Source organism: Aureobasidium pullulans (genome assembly GCF_000721785.1).
Source record: "Aureobasidium pullulans EXF-150 unplaced genomic scaffold scaffold_1, whole genome shotgun sequence".
NCBI classification, from domain to species: domain Eukaryota; kingdom Fungi; phylum Ascomycota; class Dothideomycetes; order Dothideales; family Saccotheciaceae; genus Aureobasidium; species Aureobasidium pullulans.
This window is the reverse complement of record NW_021941021.1, coordinates 1,702,663-1,714,135: the sequence shown is the minus strand read 5'-3', so window position 1 is coordinate 1,714,135 and position 11,473 is coordinate 1,702,663. Positions and strand designations below refer to the sequence as shown.

At 50.0% G+C, this 11,473-nt stretch overlaps 4 protein-coding genes across 4 annotated transcripts; 3 read left to right on the top strand and 1 right to left on the bottom strand.

Moving 5' to 3' along the window:
• Positions 1-185: 185 nt before the first annotated feature.
• Positions 186-1,867, top strand: M438DRAFT_263560 (general substrate transporter; the record flags this gene model as incomplete). Its single annotated transcript, XM_029899893.1, has 2 exons — positions 186-293; positions 353-1,867. 2 exons carry the CDS (start codon positions 186-188, stop codon positions 1,865-1,867), a joined length of 1,623 nt encoding a protein of 540 aa, XP_029765956.1.
• A 208-nt stretch (positions 1,868-2,075) lies between these two features.
• On the top strand, positions 2,076-3,397 carry M438DRAFT_13941 (arad-like aldolase/epimerase). The gene is made up of 2 exons (XM_029898876.1): positions 2,076-2,719; positions 2,777-3,397. Exons 1-2 carry the CDS (start codon positions 2,284-2,286, stop codon positions 3,244-3,246), a joined length of 906 nt encoding a protein of 301 aa, XP_029765955.1. The 5' UTR covers positions 2,076-2,283; the 3' UTR covers positions 3,247-3,397.
• Positions 3,398-5,603: 2,206 nt separating this feature from the next.
• On the top strand, positions 5,604-6,653 carry M438DRAFT_263289 (FMN-linked oxidoreductase; the record flags this gene model as incomplete). Its single annotated transcript, XM_029899878.1, has 1 exon — positions 5,604-6,653. One exon carries the CDS (start codon positions 5,604-5,606, stop codon positions 6,651-6,653), a length of 1,050 nt encoding a protein of 349 aa, XP_029765954.1.
• Positions 6,654-8,174: 1,521 nt separating this feature from the next.
• On the bottom strand, positions 8,175-11,451 carry M438DRAFT_13902 (uncharacterized protein). Its single transcript, XM_029898874.1, has 6 exons — positions 9,722-11,451; positions 9,470-9,668; positions 9,170-9,412; positions 8,899-9,102; positions 8,569-8,841; positions 8,175-8,517 (listed from the first exon to the last, which is right to left on the bottom strand). Exons 1-6 carry the CDS (start codon positions 11,363-11,365, stop codon positions 8,300-8,302), a joined length of 2,781 nt encoding a protein of 926 aa, XP_029765953.1. The 5' UTR covers positions 11,366-11,451; the 3' UTR covers positions 8,175-8,299.
• Between the last annotated feature and the right edge of the window lie 22 nt (positions 11,452-11,473).

Here is an 11,473-nt window from a genome sequence, read left to right as displayed (position 1 = left end):
GAATACGCTTTCCTGACAAGGTATTCGGTCAACAGACACCTACCAACCCGAACCATTCTCGAGAACTTACCGGAAATGCGAATCTAGGTATAATAGTTGGTCCTTCCAGCCGCGGTCATGGCACACTTCTCGTACACATTTTCTCCTCACAGAACCGTATCTTGTGGAACCCACAAATCGTAACAATGCGGCTTGCTCCAAAGCAAAGATACTTTGGCTTCAAGGGAGGATGGCTGGTGTTTTGGATCACTGTCGCTTGTGCAACAGACATGACACTGTTTGGCTATGATCAGGTGAGCATAAGTCTTGAAAGCGCATACAAAGCAATTGCAGCTAATCGCTGTTCTGCTAGGGCGTCTTCTCTGGTGTTGTCGTTAGCGACGACTTTCTCGAACTGCACAACCTTGTTGGGCCTTCGAAGACCAAAGTCTTGTCTACTGTTGCTGCGATCTACGATGTGGGCTGCTTCATAGGGGCAATCATAGCCTTCACCGTCGGTGAGAGACTCGGACGAAAGAAGACCATTATTCTCGGTACCGCAATTATGTCCATCGGAGTGATTTTAAAGACTAGCTCATTCAGCTTACCACAAATGTTCGTGGGACGCGTCATTCTTGGTATTGGCAATGGTATCAACACTGCAACTGCTCCTATCTGGCAAACCGAGACAGCACCAGCCCGGCTGAGAGGAAAGCTCGTTATACTGGAAATGATGACGAACGTCGGCGGATTTATGATTGTGAACTGGATCAACTACGGATTGAGCTTTGTCGCCGGCTCAATCCAATGGAGACTGCCTCTGGCGTTGCAGTTCATCTTCATCTTTGTCTTGTTTGCTACAGTTCCTTGGCTTCCCGAGTCTCCACGGTGGCTTATTGCTCATGGCCACGAAGTAGAGGCGATTCAAATTCTGGCCGATCTTGAAAACAAGTCCACGGACCATGCCTTCATCGTTGCACAGCATCAGGAGATCGTCTATGGTGTCCAGTATGAACGCGAACACTCGATAAAATGGAGGGACCTTCTTCGTGGTCGCACCGAGGATGGAACAAAAAGTGCTCGTCGTCTACTTCTTGGAGCTGGTACGCAATTCTTCCAGCAGTTCGGAGGCATCAACATCATGTCGTACTATACCCCGACGATCATGATTACCTACGTTGGTCTAAGTAACTCTATGGCACGACTGTTATCGGCTTGCAACGCCGTCTCATATTTCATCTTCGCTGGCGTCGCAGTACTCTTCGTCGAGCGCCTTGGCCGGAGATCTCTGATGATGATATCGACATTCCTGCAGCTTGTTGCTTTCCTCTGCATCTCAATCCTTCTGAAATATGCTATGGCTAATGGTAGTACCGAATGTGCCAAAGCCGCCATTTTCTTTTTCTTCTTCTACAACATCGCCTTTGCTGTGGGTATGCTCGGCGTGCCTTGGCTATATCCTACGGAGATCAATAGCTTACCAATGCGAACAAAAGGCGCTGCAGTAGCAACAGCGACGAACTGGATCACAAACTTTGTCATAGTCGAGATCACGCCGATTGGCTTTCAAAATCTTGGATGGAAGTTCTGGCCTATTTGGGTAGTGACCAATGCTCTCTTCCTACCCATCATCTACCTACTCTTTCCAGAAACCTCCTCTCGGACTCTCGAAGACCTGGATGCATACTTCCGATCCGACCCAAGCTTGATCGTCGTCGGAGACAAGGATGCCATCTCTAGCAAGAGACCTCTGAAGTATATCGAAAAAGAGAACGATGAGGTTCATAGAGTGGAGGAACAGGACGCTGGAGTCAGAGAGCGAACCAGCAAGGTCGATCTTATTGTTGATGTAGAAGCCCGGCATCACGAGGTCGGCAAGATTCAGTAAAGTCACTCGGAATCAGCACGCAGGAGCATGAGGATGATGGACTTGGGGTATGATCTGCTAGCGTGGGGAAGTTCTTTTCGTTGGTTGCACATACAAAGCATCTTGCTTGTTCTACGCAGTCTTATAGCCTTATCTCCCTTGTGTCACCTAATCAGAGATCATGTTCCACAGATCGCGAAAACAGCTTTCGATACAGTGGAAGAAGGTGCTGATGGCGAAAAGGCTCCCGAAAGCCGGGTCAGGGTCTGCCTCCAAAAGCACTCCCGAGGAGCCGCACCCCGCAATCATCATCCGGTCGATCAACATCTCGTCATCGGAACAAGGCAAGAGCGAGTCTGACATATCACCTACGACTTCATGCATATGTAGACAAACTTTGTAGCTCCGCATACAAAAACTGCTACAATCGCTTCCTCATGGCGGTCCCTTCCTCCGAACAATCGCAACTCTCGCAACCATTGTCCCCCCCGAAGATGATCGCAACTAATCTCACCACTGTCTTCAACACTCTCATTACAGGATTACATATCCTTCACTACAACGGAGTCCTGGATGCGTATGGCCATATTTCTGTCCGCAACCCAAACAATGGCTCGAACTTCTTCATGTCTCGCAACCTTGCTCCTGCTCTGGTCGCAAATAGCAGCGACTTGGTCGAATACTTCGTCGAAGATGCTGCTCCAGTTGATCCGAATGCTCCTTCTGGCTTCATCGAACGCTATATACACAGCGAGCTGTACAAGCGCTTTCCAAGCATCAACAGTGTCGTCCACAGCCACTCGCCGCAAGTCGTTCCGTACAGCTTCAGCGGCGTTCCGCTGCGTCCGTGTATCCATATGGCAGGTTTCTTGGGTATGGAGTGGGACTGAACGCTATCTTGTGTATGCTCACCTAACTGTTTGATGCTAGGCGAAACCGTTCCCAACTTCGACATCTCACAACACTACCAAGCTGGTGACAATCAAGATCTTCTAATCCGCTCGCAGCGTTTGGGTGCGGCTTTTGCAGCAGAATTCTCTTCTAATCACACCTTGCCAAATGCGACTCAGACCGGAGCCGACTATGCAGTAGTGCTGATGCAGAATCACGGCTTTACCACCGTAGCCTCGAGCATCGAGCTCGCCGTCATGCAAGCAGTCTACACGCAAGTCAATGCAGGTATTCAGACTACGGCCTTGACAATTCAAAACGCGAATCCGAACAGGAGCCAACAAGGCCTAGCGTTCCTGACTACACAGCAGACAGTAGAGTCGTGGACAACGATGCAGGGTACATCAGATCGACCCTGGGGCTTGTGGACCCACGAGGTCCAATCTTCTAACCTGTACCAGAACCTTCTGGATCCGAATCAGACTGAGTCTGCTTCGCCTGTGCTCTGAACCCGTCGGACTTTGATGGAAGCCGGTGTAGCTCCCTGGTCCAATTAGTTTTCTTTCACAATCTATGTCTTGAACTGTAGTCTCCTAGCTTGGTCATCTGGGCAGCTGGGCTCAATCTCAAAAAACCTCAAGAAATCTCATGCATTGTCGAGCTTCGGTTTTTGTTTCGGTGTCTGAAAACTTGGAACCATCACGTCAGAGTAGGAACGACATGTGCAATATTCAATTCCATTTCGTGTAACATTGTATGCTTGTTCCAGTCTTGTGTTGCCTACCTGCCAGGAGCACGATCTGACGTTCGTCATGTTGCCAACATGGTGCCGTTCCCAACGGTATTACTTGCTGTCGTGCACATTGTGATTACCAACCGAGCGATCTCACAAGCACTAATCAAACATCATCGGGGTCGCAGGGGAGATCCAGACATTGGCTTGACTTGAGTCTTCGGTCTACGTGGCTCACTTGGTCAATAATAATCACCGAAATCAAATCTCACGGAAGCTGTCCGAAAAGGACGGAGGTCGACCGTGGCGGCTAAATACTTAGCCGAGAAGATGCCTCAATATTAATGGAGTCGATGTTCCTCTCCATCAACAAGCAAAAGTCTCGAGCAACTTTCACGACGGTGCTCTCTCAAAACGTGATCATCGATTTCGCGGCGAAGTTACTGGCGTCAGAACATCTCGAACGAATTCACTCAGCACAGCTGGAAAACCAAGACACTCTCCACCCCGATGCTGCTTTCTTCAGCCTGGCATCAGTCTGACAATTCCAATTCCCGTCAGACGCCGTAAATTACACCAAACGTGTGATCTGGCCTGACCACGACTCGAGGCACTTGGACTCCTCAATCTCTGTCCTGGACCACCCCGTCACGGTGGTACCATTGCAAGGTCCGTTGACGTCCACTCAGACACACGGCCGTGCGTCATACGCGTATTGGCGATCATCTCGCGCCGACTCCGGACAGGATCTGTTTGCATCAACCTCCGGATCTTCCCGCACGAAATCGGTTTGTCGCAGCCAAATCTCTCTTTTCAGAAAGATGGTTAGCGCAGGCGCAGATGCGAATACGCAGATGCCTCAATGAAAGGGATCGCAGCAGATCAAGCATCGAGCTGTCGCTAAGTTACGCATTTGTCGATTGATGGTACATGTGTTTTTAGCTCAGCTCGAAAGCGTGCCGCTATCCATCGCTGCTCAGAGATGATCGCACTGTTGAGTCAACAACAGTCCGTCTCTTGGATTCTGGATATTCCCACAACGATGTCGGACGGAGTTGTGTTTGACCGCCTTTGGCGATGAATCAGCTACGAAGTGACGTTACATCGAATCTCACACGCGGCTCTGGACATAACGTGGCCAGGTTCGTCACGACGTTGACCGTTTTCTGGATCTAGGGCTTCGAAGCTCGGCAAATCGCGGCTGCCGAGATCTAACGAGTCTAAAATCAACTTCAGGCGAGTTGGCGGTGGCTTTTATCAAGCACGAGCCCTAAACTTCGGGCCAAAGTCGTGCTTTCGGGGTAAACTTCCTCCAGCTTTCGACCGTTTCTCCTTTTTGATCGGCCATGGCTTGCAAAAGCACGCATTGAGTTGACGAGTGACTCGTTGATGGTTCACGGCTTGCGGATGTGTCTTCTACCGCAGTGGTTCCCGAACAACATCCGCCTTTAAGGACACTGGCAGCGAGGAATACGGTGAGTACTGGTGTAATACGGGAACACGTCTCAATTAAGGTTTGCCATTGCCGTGTTAAGGGTAAGGGTGTCTGTCAACCACGCGATCTTTATGACAGTCAAAAGTTATGAGAGTGGTATGCTTCTTATTCAATGAGGGAAGCCTTGCATTGCCAGATCGTCTCTATATGTGCCTGTAACCTATCTATATCACGCGACGAGATCCGCATCGGAATGTACTTGCATCTAACCTCCTGGTTGGTGGAAGTTCCAACGGGAATTCGGCCGTTTGGAGAAATTTATCTCCCGATGTGATGCTACACGTACCCCGAATCTCCAAATTCTAGCGTCAATCTCCAGCCAGTGGGTCTCAGCCCTGCCTTTCTGAGTTTGGCAATTCCGCGCGCATGCTTACTATGGAACTACAATACGACTGACATGGGTCTAGGGCGTGGAAAGCCAGCGTTTGAGAATCTTTCCTAATTCTAGTATGACCTTTATGTTTATTTGCTAACCCCCCTTCTTTCCCTAGCAGACAACCTTCCTCTCACCTCATGGACATTTCATCCTGACTGTCGACCTTGGGATCAAAAGTAGCAAACACGATACCCCATGAGAGCTTCCGATTCCACACGAAACAGACGCCAGCTCTCATAGCTCTCCCCACCTCTACACAACAATGTCGTCCTCGAATCTCTACCGACCACTCAGGCTGGGCAAATATGAGCTCAAGCATCGCGTTGTTATGGCGCCTCTCACCAGACTCTTCACAGATGAGAACCACGTTCAACCGCCGTTAGCGGTAGAATACTATGCCCAGCGCGCTTCCGAAGGTGGTCTTGTCATTGCTGAAGCTACTGTTGTGTCTTTAGAACTCGGAGGCGGCAAGCATACTCCTGGTATCTGGACGCGTCAACAGATTGCACGGTGGAGAGAGATCACAGACGCCGTGCACGCCAATGGAGCCCACATCTTCCTCTCGATCGACTCTCTCGAACCTTTGGCAGACGCAGCTCTCTCGGCAGATAACAGAGGCCGCCAGTCCAGCGAAATCAACGACGGCCTGTCCCTCAAGAGGTGCGACTCACCTTCCGAATCACTCCCCCATGTATTGGACGAAGAAGAAGTCAAGTCGACGACCAGAGCATTCGTTCAGGCAGCAAGAAATGCCATGGCCGCTGGGTTCGACGGTGTCGAGGTTGGTGCCAACGGGTACTTCATCTACCAGTCCTTGCACCGGCACACAGATAAGTATGGCGGCCATGTCGAGAGTCGTGTCCGATTCGCCCTTGAGGTGACAACCGCGATCGCGGATGCCATAGGTGCTGACCGGGTTGGGTTCCGCATGAATCCTTCTAGCGCTTTCCGCATGTCCAGCCTTGCGCCCGAGTTCTCTTGCCTTACCCAGAAGCTGAGGGAGCTCAAGCTGGCTTACATCCACATCATCAAGTCGCATGCCATCACCAACCTCGAATGCGACAAGTACGAAGGTATTAAGCCTTTCCTCGCCATCTGGGGTCAGTCCTCGCCCGTCCTTATCGCTGGAGATTTCACACCCGATTCAGCTAAAAGCGCCCTCGATACCGAATACCCCAATAGCGACGTTGCTCTAGTTTTTGGTCAACACTTCCTGGCAGTGCAAGAAGCAAAATCATCGGGCAGCCCTCTAGGCTCACAGATTTCAGAGCTCAGGAGCCTGAACGCCAGCTTTTACACTGGTTTTGTATGAGGAGGATCATATTGCTGTCGATTCAACAGACCGAGGGCGTTGAAGCATTGGTCTGGCTCGACTCAGGATGAATAACGAATGCTGGAGTCGGGCATCCACCATGACATGCGCATCGCGGTCCATGACTCTGCAACAAGCACAGCCGTTAGCCGCCATCTAGCTTTCCCAACGGTCTCGGTCCGACACTCATATGTCCTTGAGAAACTCCGTTCGCGAATGTAGACAATGGAGACTTCAAAGAAAGATCCGCATGCGAAAGGGAAGGACGTTGGCCGTGTTGGACGATATCATCAACACACGCAACAAGCCTTGAAAACTTGAGCCGCGCTGTGCACACGGCATTGCATCATAGGGCCATTAGATTCCGGGAGAGGTGAACCGATTGTGGCTCTTTGCAATGACTGGTACTGCTAGAGGCAAGCACTACAACATCAATCGCTCCGCAAGTAACAAGGACTACGATCGCTCTGGCTCTTACAGCTCTCAGTCCGGCTTCTCTTGGAAAACACAGGGCTCCACGCTGCCTATTCAGGGACTTTCGAGAATACTTTTTCAACGAGCACCTCGACTCAAATAGTCTCCTTGGCCATGACAACTTCCTAGACAGATTGTAGAATTTTGACGAATACAGGGTCAATCGTTCTCCAAGTGGACTGTTTTTGCAACTCCACGTCAAAGTATGCTCAGCCGACACAACCGATCTGCCATGGCTTGACTTCAAAAATCCTACCATTTGCAGCGCTTGATTGTAAGCCATCATCAAGAGCACATCATATCCATTCAAGGAGCAACACGCCGACTATGTTCTTGTAACCACTAGTCGATCTCGGTCGGACGAATTCCGTTCAATTTCCCTAAATCAAACTCCGTCCGCCGGAAACCAAAATCCGTACATATCGGGATGTCCTGCATTTCTCCTTCAAGCCCCACCACCTGCATGAATTAAAGTACACTGTGATACCCCTTCCCTCCGAAAGCTGAAATTCAGCTCGATCACGTTGAAAGTGCCGGGTTGTTGACAAGCAGGTGGAACTGGACGGCATAGGCGTAATATGCAATCAAGCTGCACTCTACGCAAGGATGATATTTGAGACAGTTTCAGTAGTGTTGCAAAGCTTGGATCCACCTGTTCTTGTTGGCAGCCGTGATTGGGATTCGTAGTGAGGTGATGCGATCGATGTATAAGGGTACCGTGGAATCAAAACATGCGAAAGCGTCTTAAAGGGCTTTACGGAAGCGTATTGCATTCTAGATCCCCAGCAAACCTTCGCACATGTTGCTTGTGACATGGAATTGAGCCAAGCAAGAATTCGTAGGCGATTCTGTCTATGCTCTTCTTCGATGGCTAGCTAGTCCACACAGTTCTCAGGTATTGTGCCCTCAATTTCGTGTCCCTATACGGTAGAACCAGTGCGTTCTATCTCGTTAGTAATACTAAGGCCTTCCACGGCGACGCTCCGAATAGTTGCTATACTAGCGAGCTCTGCTTCATAGTGAGAGAAGTCTTCGAAGAGTAGCAAAGTCCCGTGTTCATTCTTACGTAGCTCTACGACTTTGAATAATTTAACCCTAGACCTTAATCATCCGCCATGTACACACAGTACTCACTCCTCGTGAGTATCCGCGATGCTTAGCGACCTATTTTACTACCTCCTACTGATTTCTGGCGACGGGGTTTCGCTCTTGCGCAAGAACGACATCTCCGCTCGTTTGTCTTCGTCGCCTTCCAACGTATCATCAAGATACTGCTTGAACTCCCCGGAAATGTCGGCCACTTGCGCAATATGGTCTTTCTCCAATTTGATCTTGCCTTCTGAGTCTTTGTGACATTCGAACTCAGCCAAGCCCACAGCCGTCTGGAAGACTAGTATGCCTGTTAGACCAAATCCTCGCCTCCATAACAGCAGGTACTTACTGTTGCGTATCTCACGCCCGTTGAGGTTCAGCCGCTTGATCTCGTTGCTTTCAATATACTTTCGGGTCTCCCTCATTACCCGCATCTTGTCCCCTCGCTCTGCCTCCAATTTTTTGATGAAATTCGTCCAGATGCGCAGACGATCGTCGTCAGACAGCGCTTTATAGTGGAGCTTGACATGGATGCGGGACACGAAGGCGTCGTCGAAGGCACCCACGCGGTTGGTGGTCAAAAAAAGGATACCTTCATAATATTCGAGTGCTCGAAGAAACCCTGGAATTGATCAGTCATTCATGCTCATGCCACGGGATCAGCTGCATTTTAACGCACCGGCGACGAGGCCGTTCCTGGTAAGGTCACTTATAGACCGTCGCTCCAGATAAATGTCAGCTTCGTCTATGAGTAAGATCGCTCCCCAGCTCTTCGCCCGTGTGAAGTGATGCTGCAGATTACCCTCCACCGCTTCAGCCGTTGTTCCAATGTCGCTGGTGGAAAGCGTCATCAAGGGTCGACGTGCGTACTCGGAAATACATTCTTTACCATGTCAGTCTTCACAAGACGCTAGCAGTGTATTGTGATCACATGGTAGAGGGAAACACACCTGCAGTGTAGGTCTTCCCTACTCCTGGTCGCCCATGGAGTAAGAAGATTTGGCTGTTGCCCTTTTCTTTGACATAATCCGCCGACCATGGCTCAGAATGTTGACTTTCATCTTCCATATCTTGCCGCATGAAGCTCTTGGACAAAGATTTGAGTAGGGTGATACGTTTGGGATCCATGACCAAGGTGTTGATCATGTCATGAGCGAATTGAGGCGGATGCAAATTGGATACATCGACCAGTTCTGCAGTTCGAGTAAGCATTGTAAGTCGGCCTCAATCTTATTGTTTATCAAGCTTACTCCACGAACGAAACTTGAACATGTAACAGTACACGACTTGTGGGCATAGAAAGTACATGTGATTGTCAAGATTGCTGACTTCCCCTGGGATGATGTTGTCGTAGCGACCGAAATCTCCATCACCTTCGATCAAGTCCGGTCGGTCATCCGAGAATTCGTTCAGATAGACAGGGGCATCGACCATGACTTGACCTTCCAACTGTGCAGTTATGTTAGTGGGATAAGGCAACAATAAAATAGTCGAAGTCTTACCCGATGAAAAGGGTACTCCATAACATTGCCGCTGTGTTGGAAAACACTTGTCTTCAGGATGTCAACAAAGCGTTTTCCTTGAATCTCCAGATACTGCCGCAAGTTTGTACCATCATCCAGAGGAGATGAGTGTTCCATTGGTAGGACCGACAATCTCGAGAGCTCCATTTCACCATTAAAGCGATCAATTTCAACCCGAGAAGAACAGCGCCCAAGCTTGTAGCCATCAAAACGCAGATTCCAGAGCTTGATAGTCAACTCAACGGGTATATTGAACATGTCCTCATCATCTTCTTCGTATGTAACGCTCTCCACGACAGCCCCGTCGCGATTGACAACGCCAGATCGTTGCGTAGAAGATGTCCGAAGCACACTTACGTCTGTCCCAGGTCTGAGAAGGACCCATAGCATGTTCCATGTGACGAATCCTCTCTTCCGACGCTCAATTTCCTCGAGGACTGGGGGCATGATTCTCTCGTCTGCGTAAGCAAGAAGACGCCCGAGATGTTCTGAAATCCGAGTAGTCTCCTCATCGGCAACGTCCATTCCTTGTCTTCCATGCTTCTCATGGTAGGCGCGCAACTCATCGTAATGGTTTGCGATGGGTGCGTATGGCTCACTGACCTCGACGGTTGGTCGAGACAGGTCGAAGCCTGGATAGTACGTCACAACTTTCTGCAGAGCGCGAATGATTGTCTGTGATCGGACGGTGATGGTGTGTTTCGGCTGGCCAAACACTGGAGGTGGACCTGACAGTAGTCCCCCTCGTCTGAAACGAGCTTCGTCGTAAGCCGTGAAGTGAATGGCGGACCTATAATGAGCCACGACATCGAATATGGCCTTGCTCTGGTCAAGATCACCCCCCACAGAGACAATGGGATCATAAGAAGTCTGAACATACAGAAGGTCATCTTTGTCCCTCAAATCCATGTAGACATTTTTGTATTCCACGAAAACACCAGTTTCCGGCGACAAGGGCTTGGAGTTGTCGGAAGAGGAGACGGAGGACGAAGAGTCACCCTTCTCCGAGGCCAAGTCATCGTCGCGATCGCCAGGCCTTTCCTCATGTCCGGCAATGCTATCTGATTCTGAAGATCTAGGCTTTTCGGCTTTGTTTTGCTCCAGCAGTGGTGCAGCTTTAGCGCTGTCGCCAACCTCTGCATCACCATCAACACTGTTGCTGGATGCATCATTTGTCGGCCCTATCCTCGCATCAGTGGACCGGGGTCTTCCGATGTCCGCTTTGGCGTCCTCTAGATGCGCCTTTTCACGAGGACTAGTTTCTTCGGCGGCAGACATGTATCCTGAATCTTCGACAGTTTCTTCGCATTTGGGGCAATGGAAATGAAATGAGTAGCTTATGCGGTGTCTTCTTCCAGCACAAGCCTGAGCATGGCCATCGTCGACGGTGTTCATTGGCTTTCGGGGTTCCTGATCACTGTCGGGCTCACCAAGAGATGCCTGAATGTCTGATACGGTGTCCTGTATCAGGTGCTCGTCGGTCTTCTCGTCAGCGACACCCCGAGAATCAAAGTTGGTATGTTCCAGGTCGTCATCCGCGATGTTGCTATTCGATACAGTGGTCAAGCTATCATCCGAAGGTGTCTGCCTGTCGTGGTCGGCTTCATTCGTTGCACCCGTCATAGTGTCTGCGATATCGAAATGTGGAACAGAACGACTTGCCACTTCAGTATCGAAAAGGAGCGGCACTTGTGAGACGAGTCAAGATGTTCATCATGCTTAGCAGGACCC

Excerpts from the sequence above, each read along its gene's own strand:
- M438DRAFT_13941 (XM_029898876.1), top strand. The coding sequence starts at position 2,284 with ATGGCGGTCCCTTCCTCCGAACAATCGCAACTCTCGCAACCATTGTCC. Across the intron at positions 2,720-2,776 it reads CCATATGGCAGGTTTCTTGG|GCGAAACCGTTCCCAACTTC; the intron begins GTATGGAGTGGG and ends GTTTGATGCTAG.
- M438DRAFT_13902 (XM_029898874.1), bottom strand. The coding sequence starts at position 11,365 with ATGACGGGTGCAACGAATGAAGCCGACCACGACAGGCAGACACCTTCG. Across the intron at positions 9,669-9,721 it reads TGGAGTACCCTTTTCATCGG|TTGGAAGGTCAAGTCATGGT; the intron begins GTAAGACTTCGA and ends ATAACTGCACAG. Across the intron at positions 8,842-8,898 it reads CAGGAACGGCCTCGTCGCCG|GGTTTCTTCGAGCACTCGAA; the intron begins GTGCGTTAAAAT and ends GATCAATTCCAG.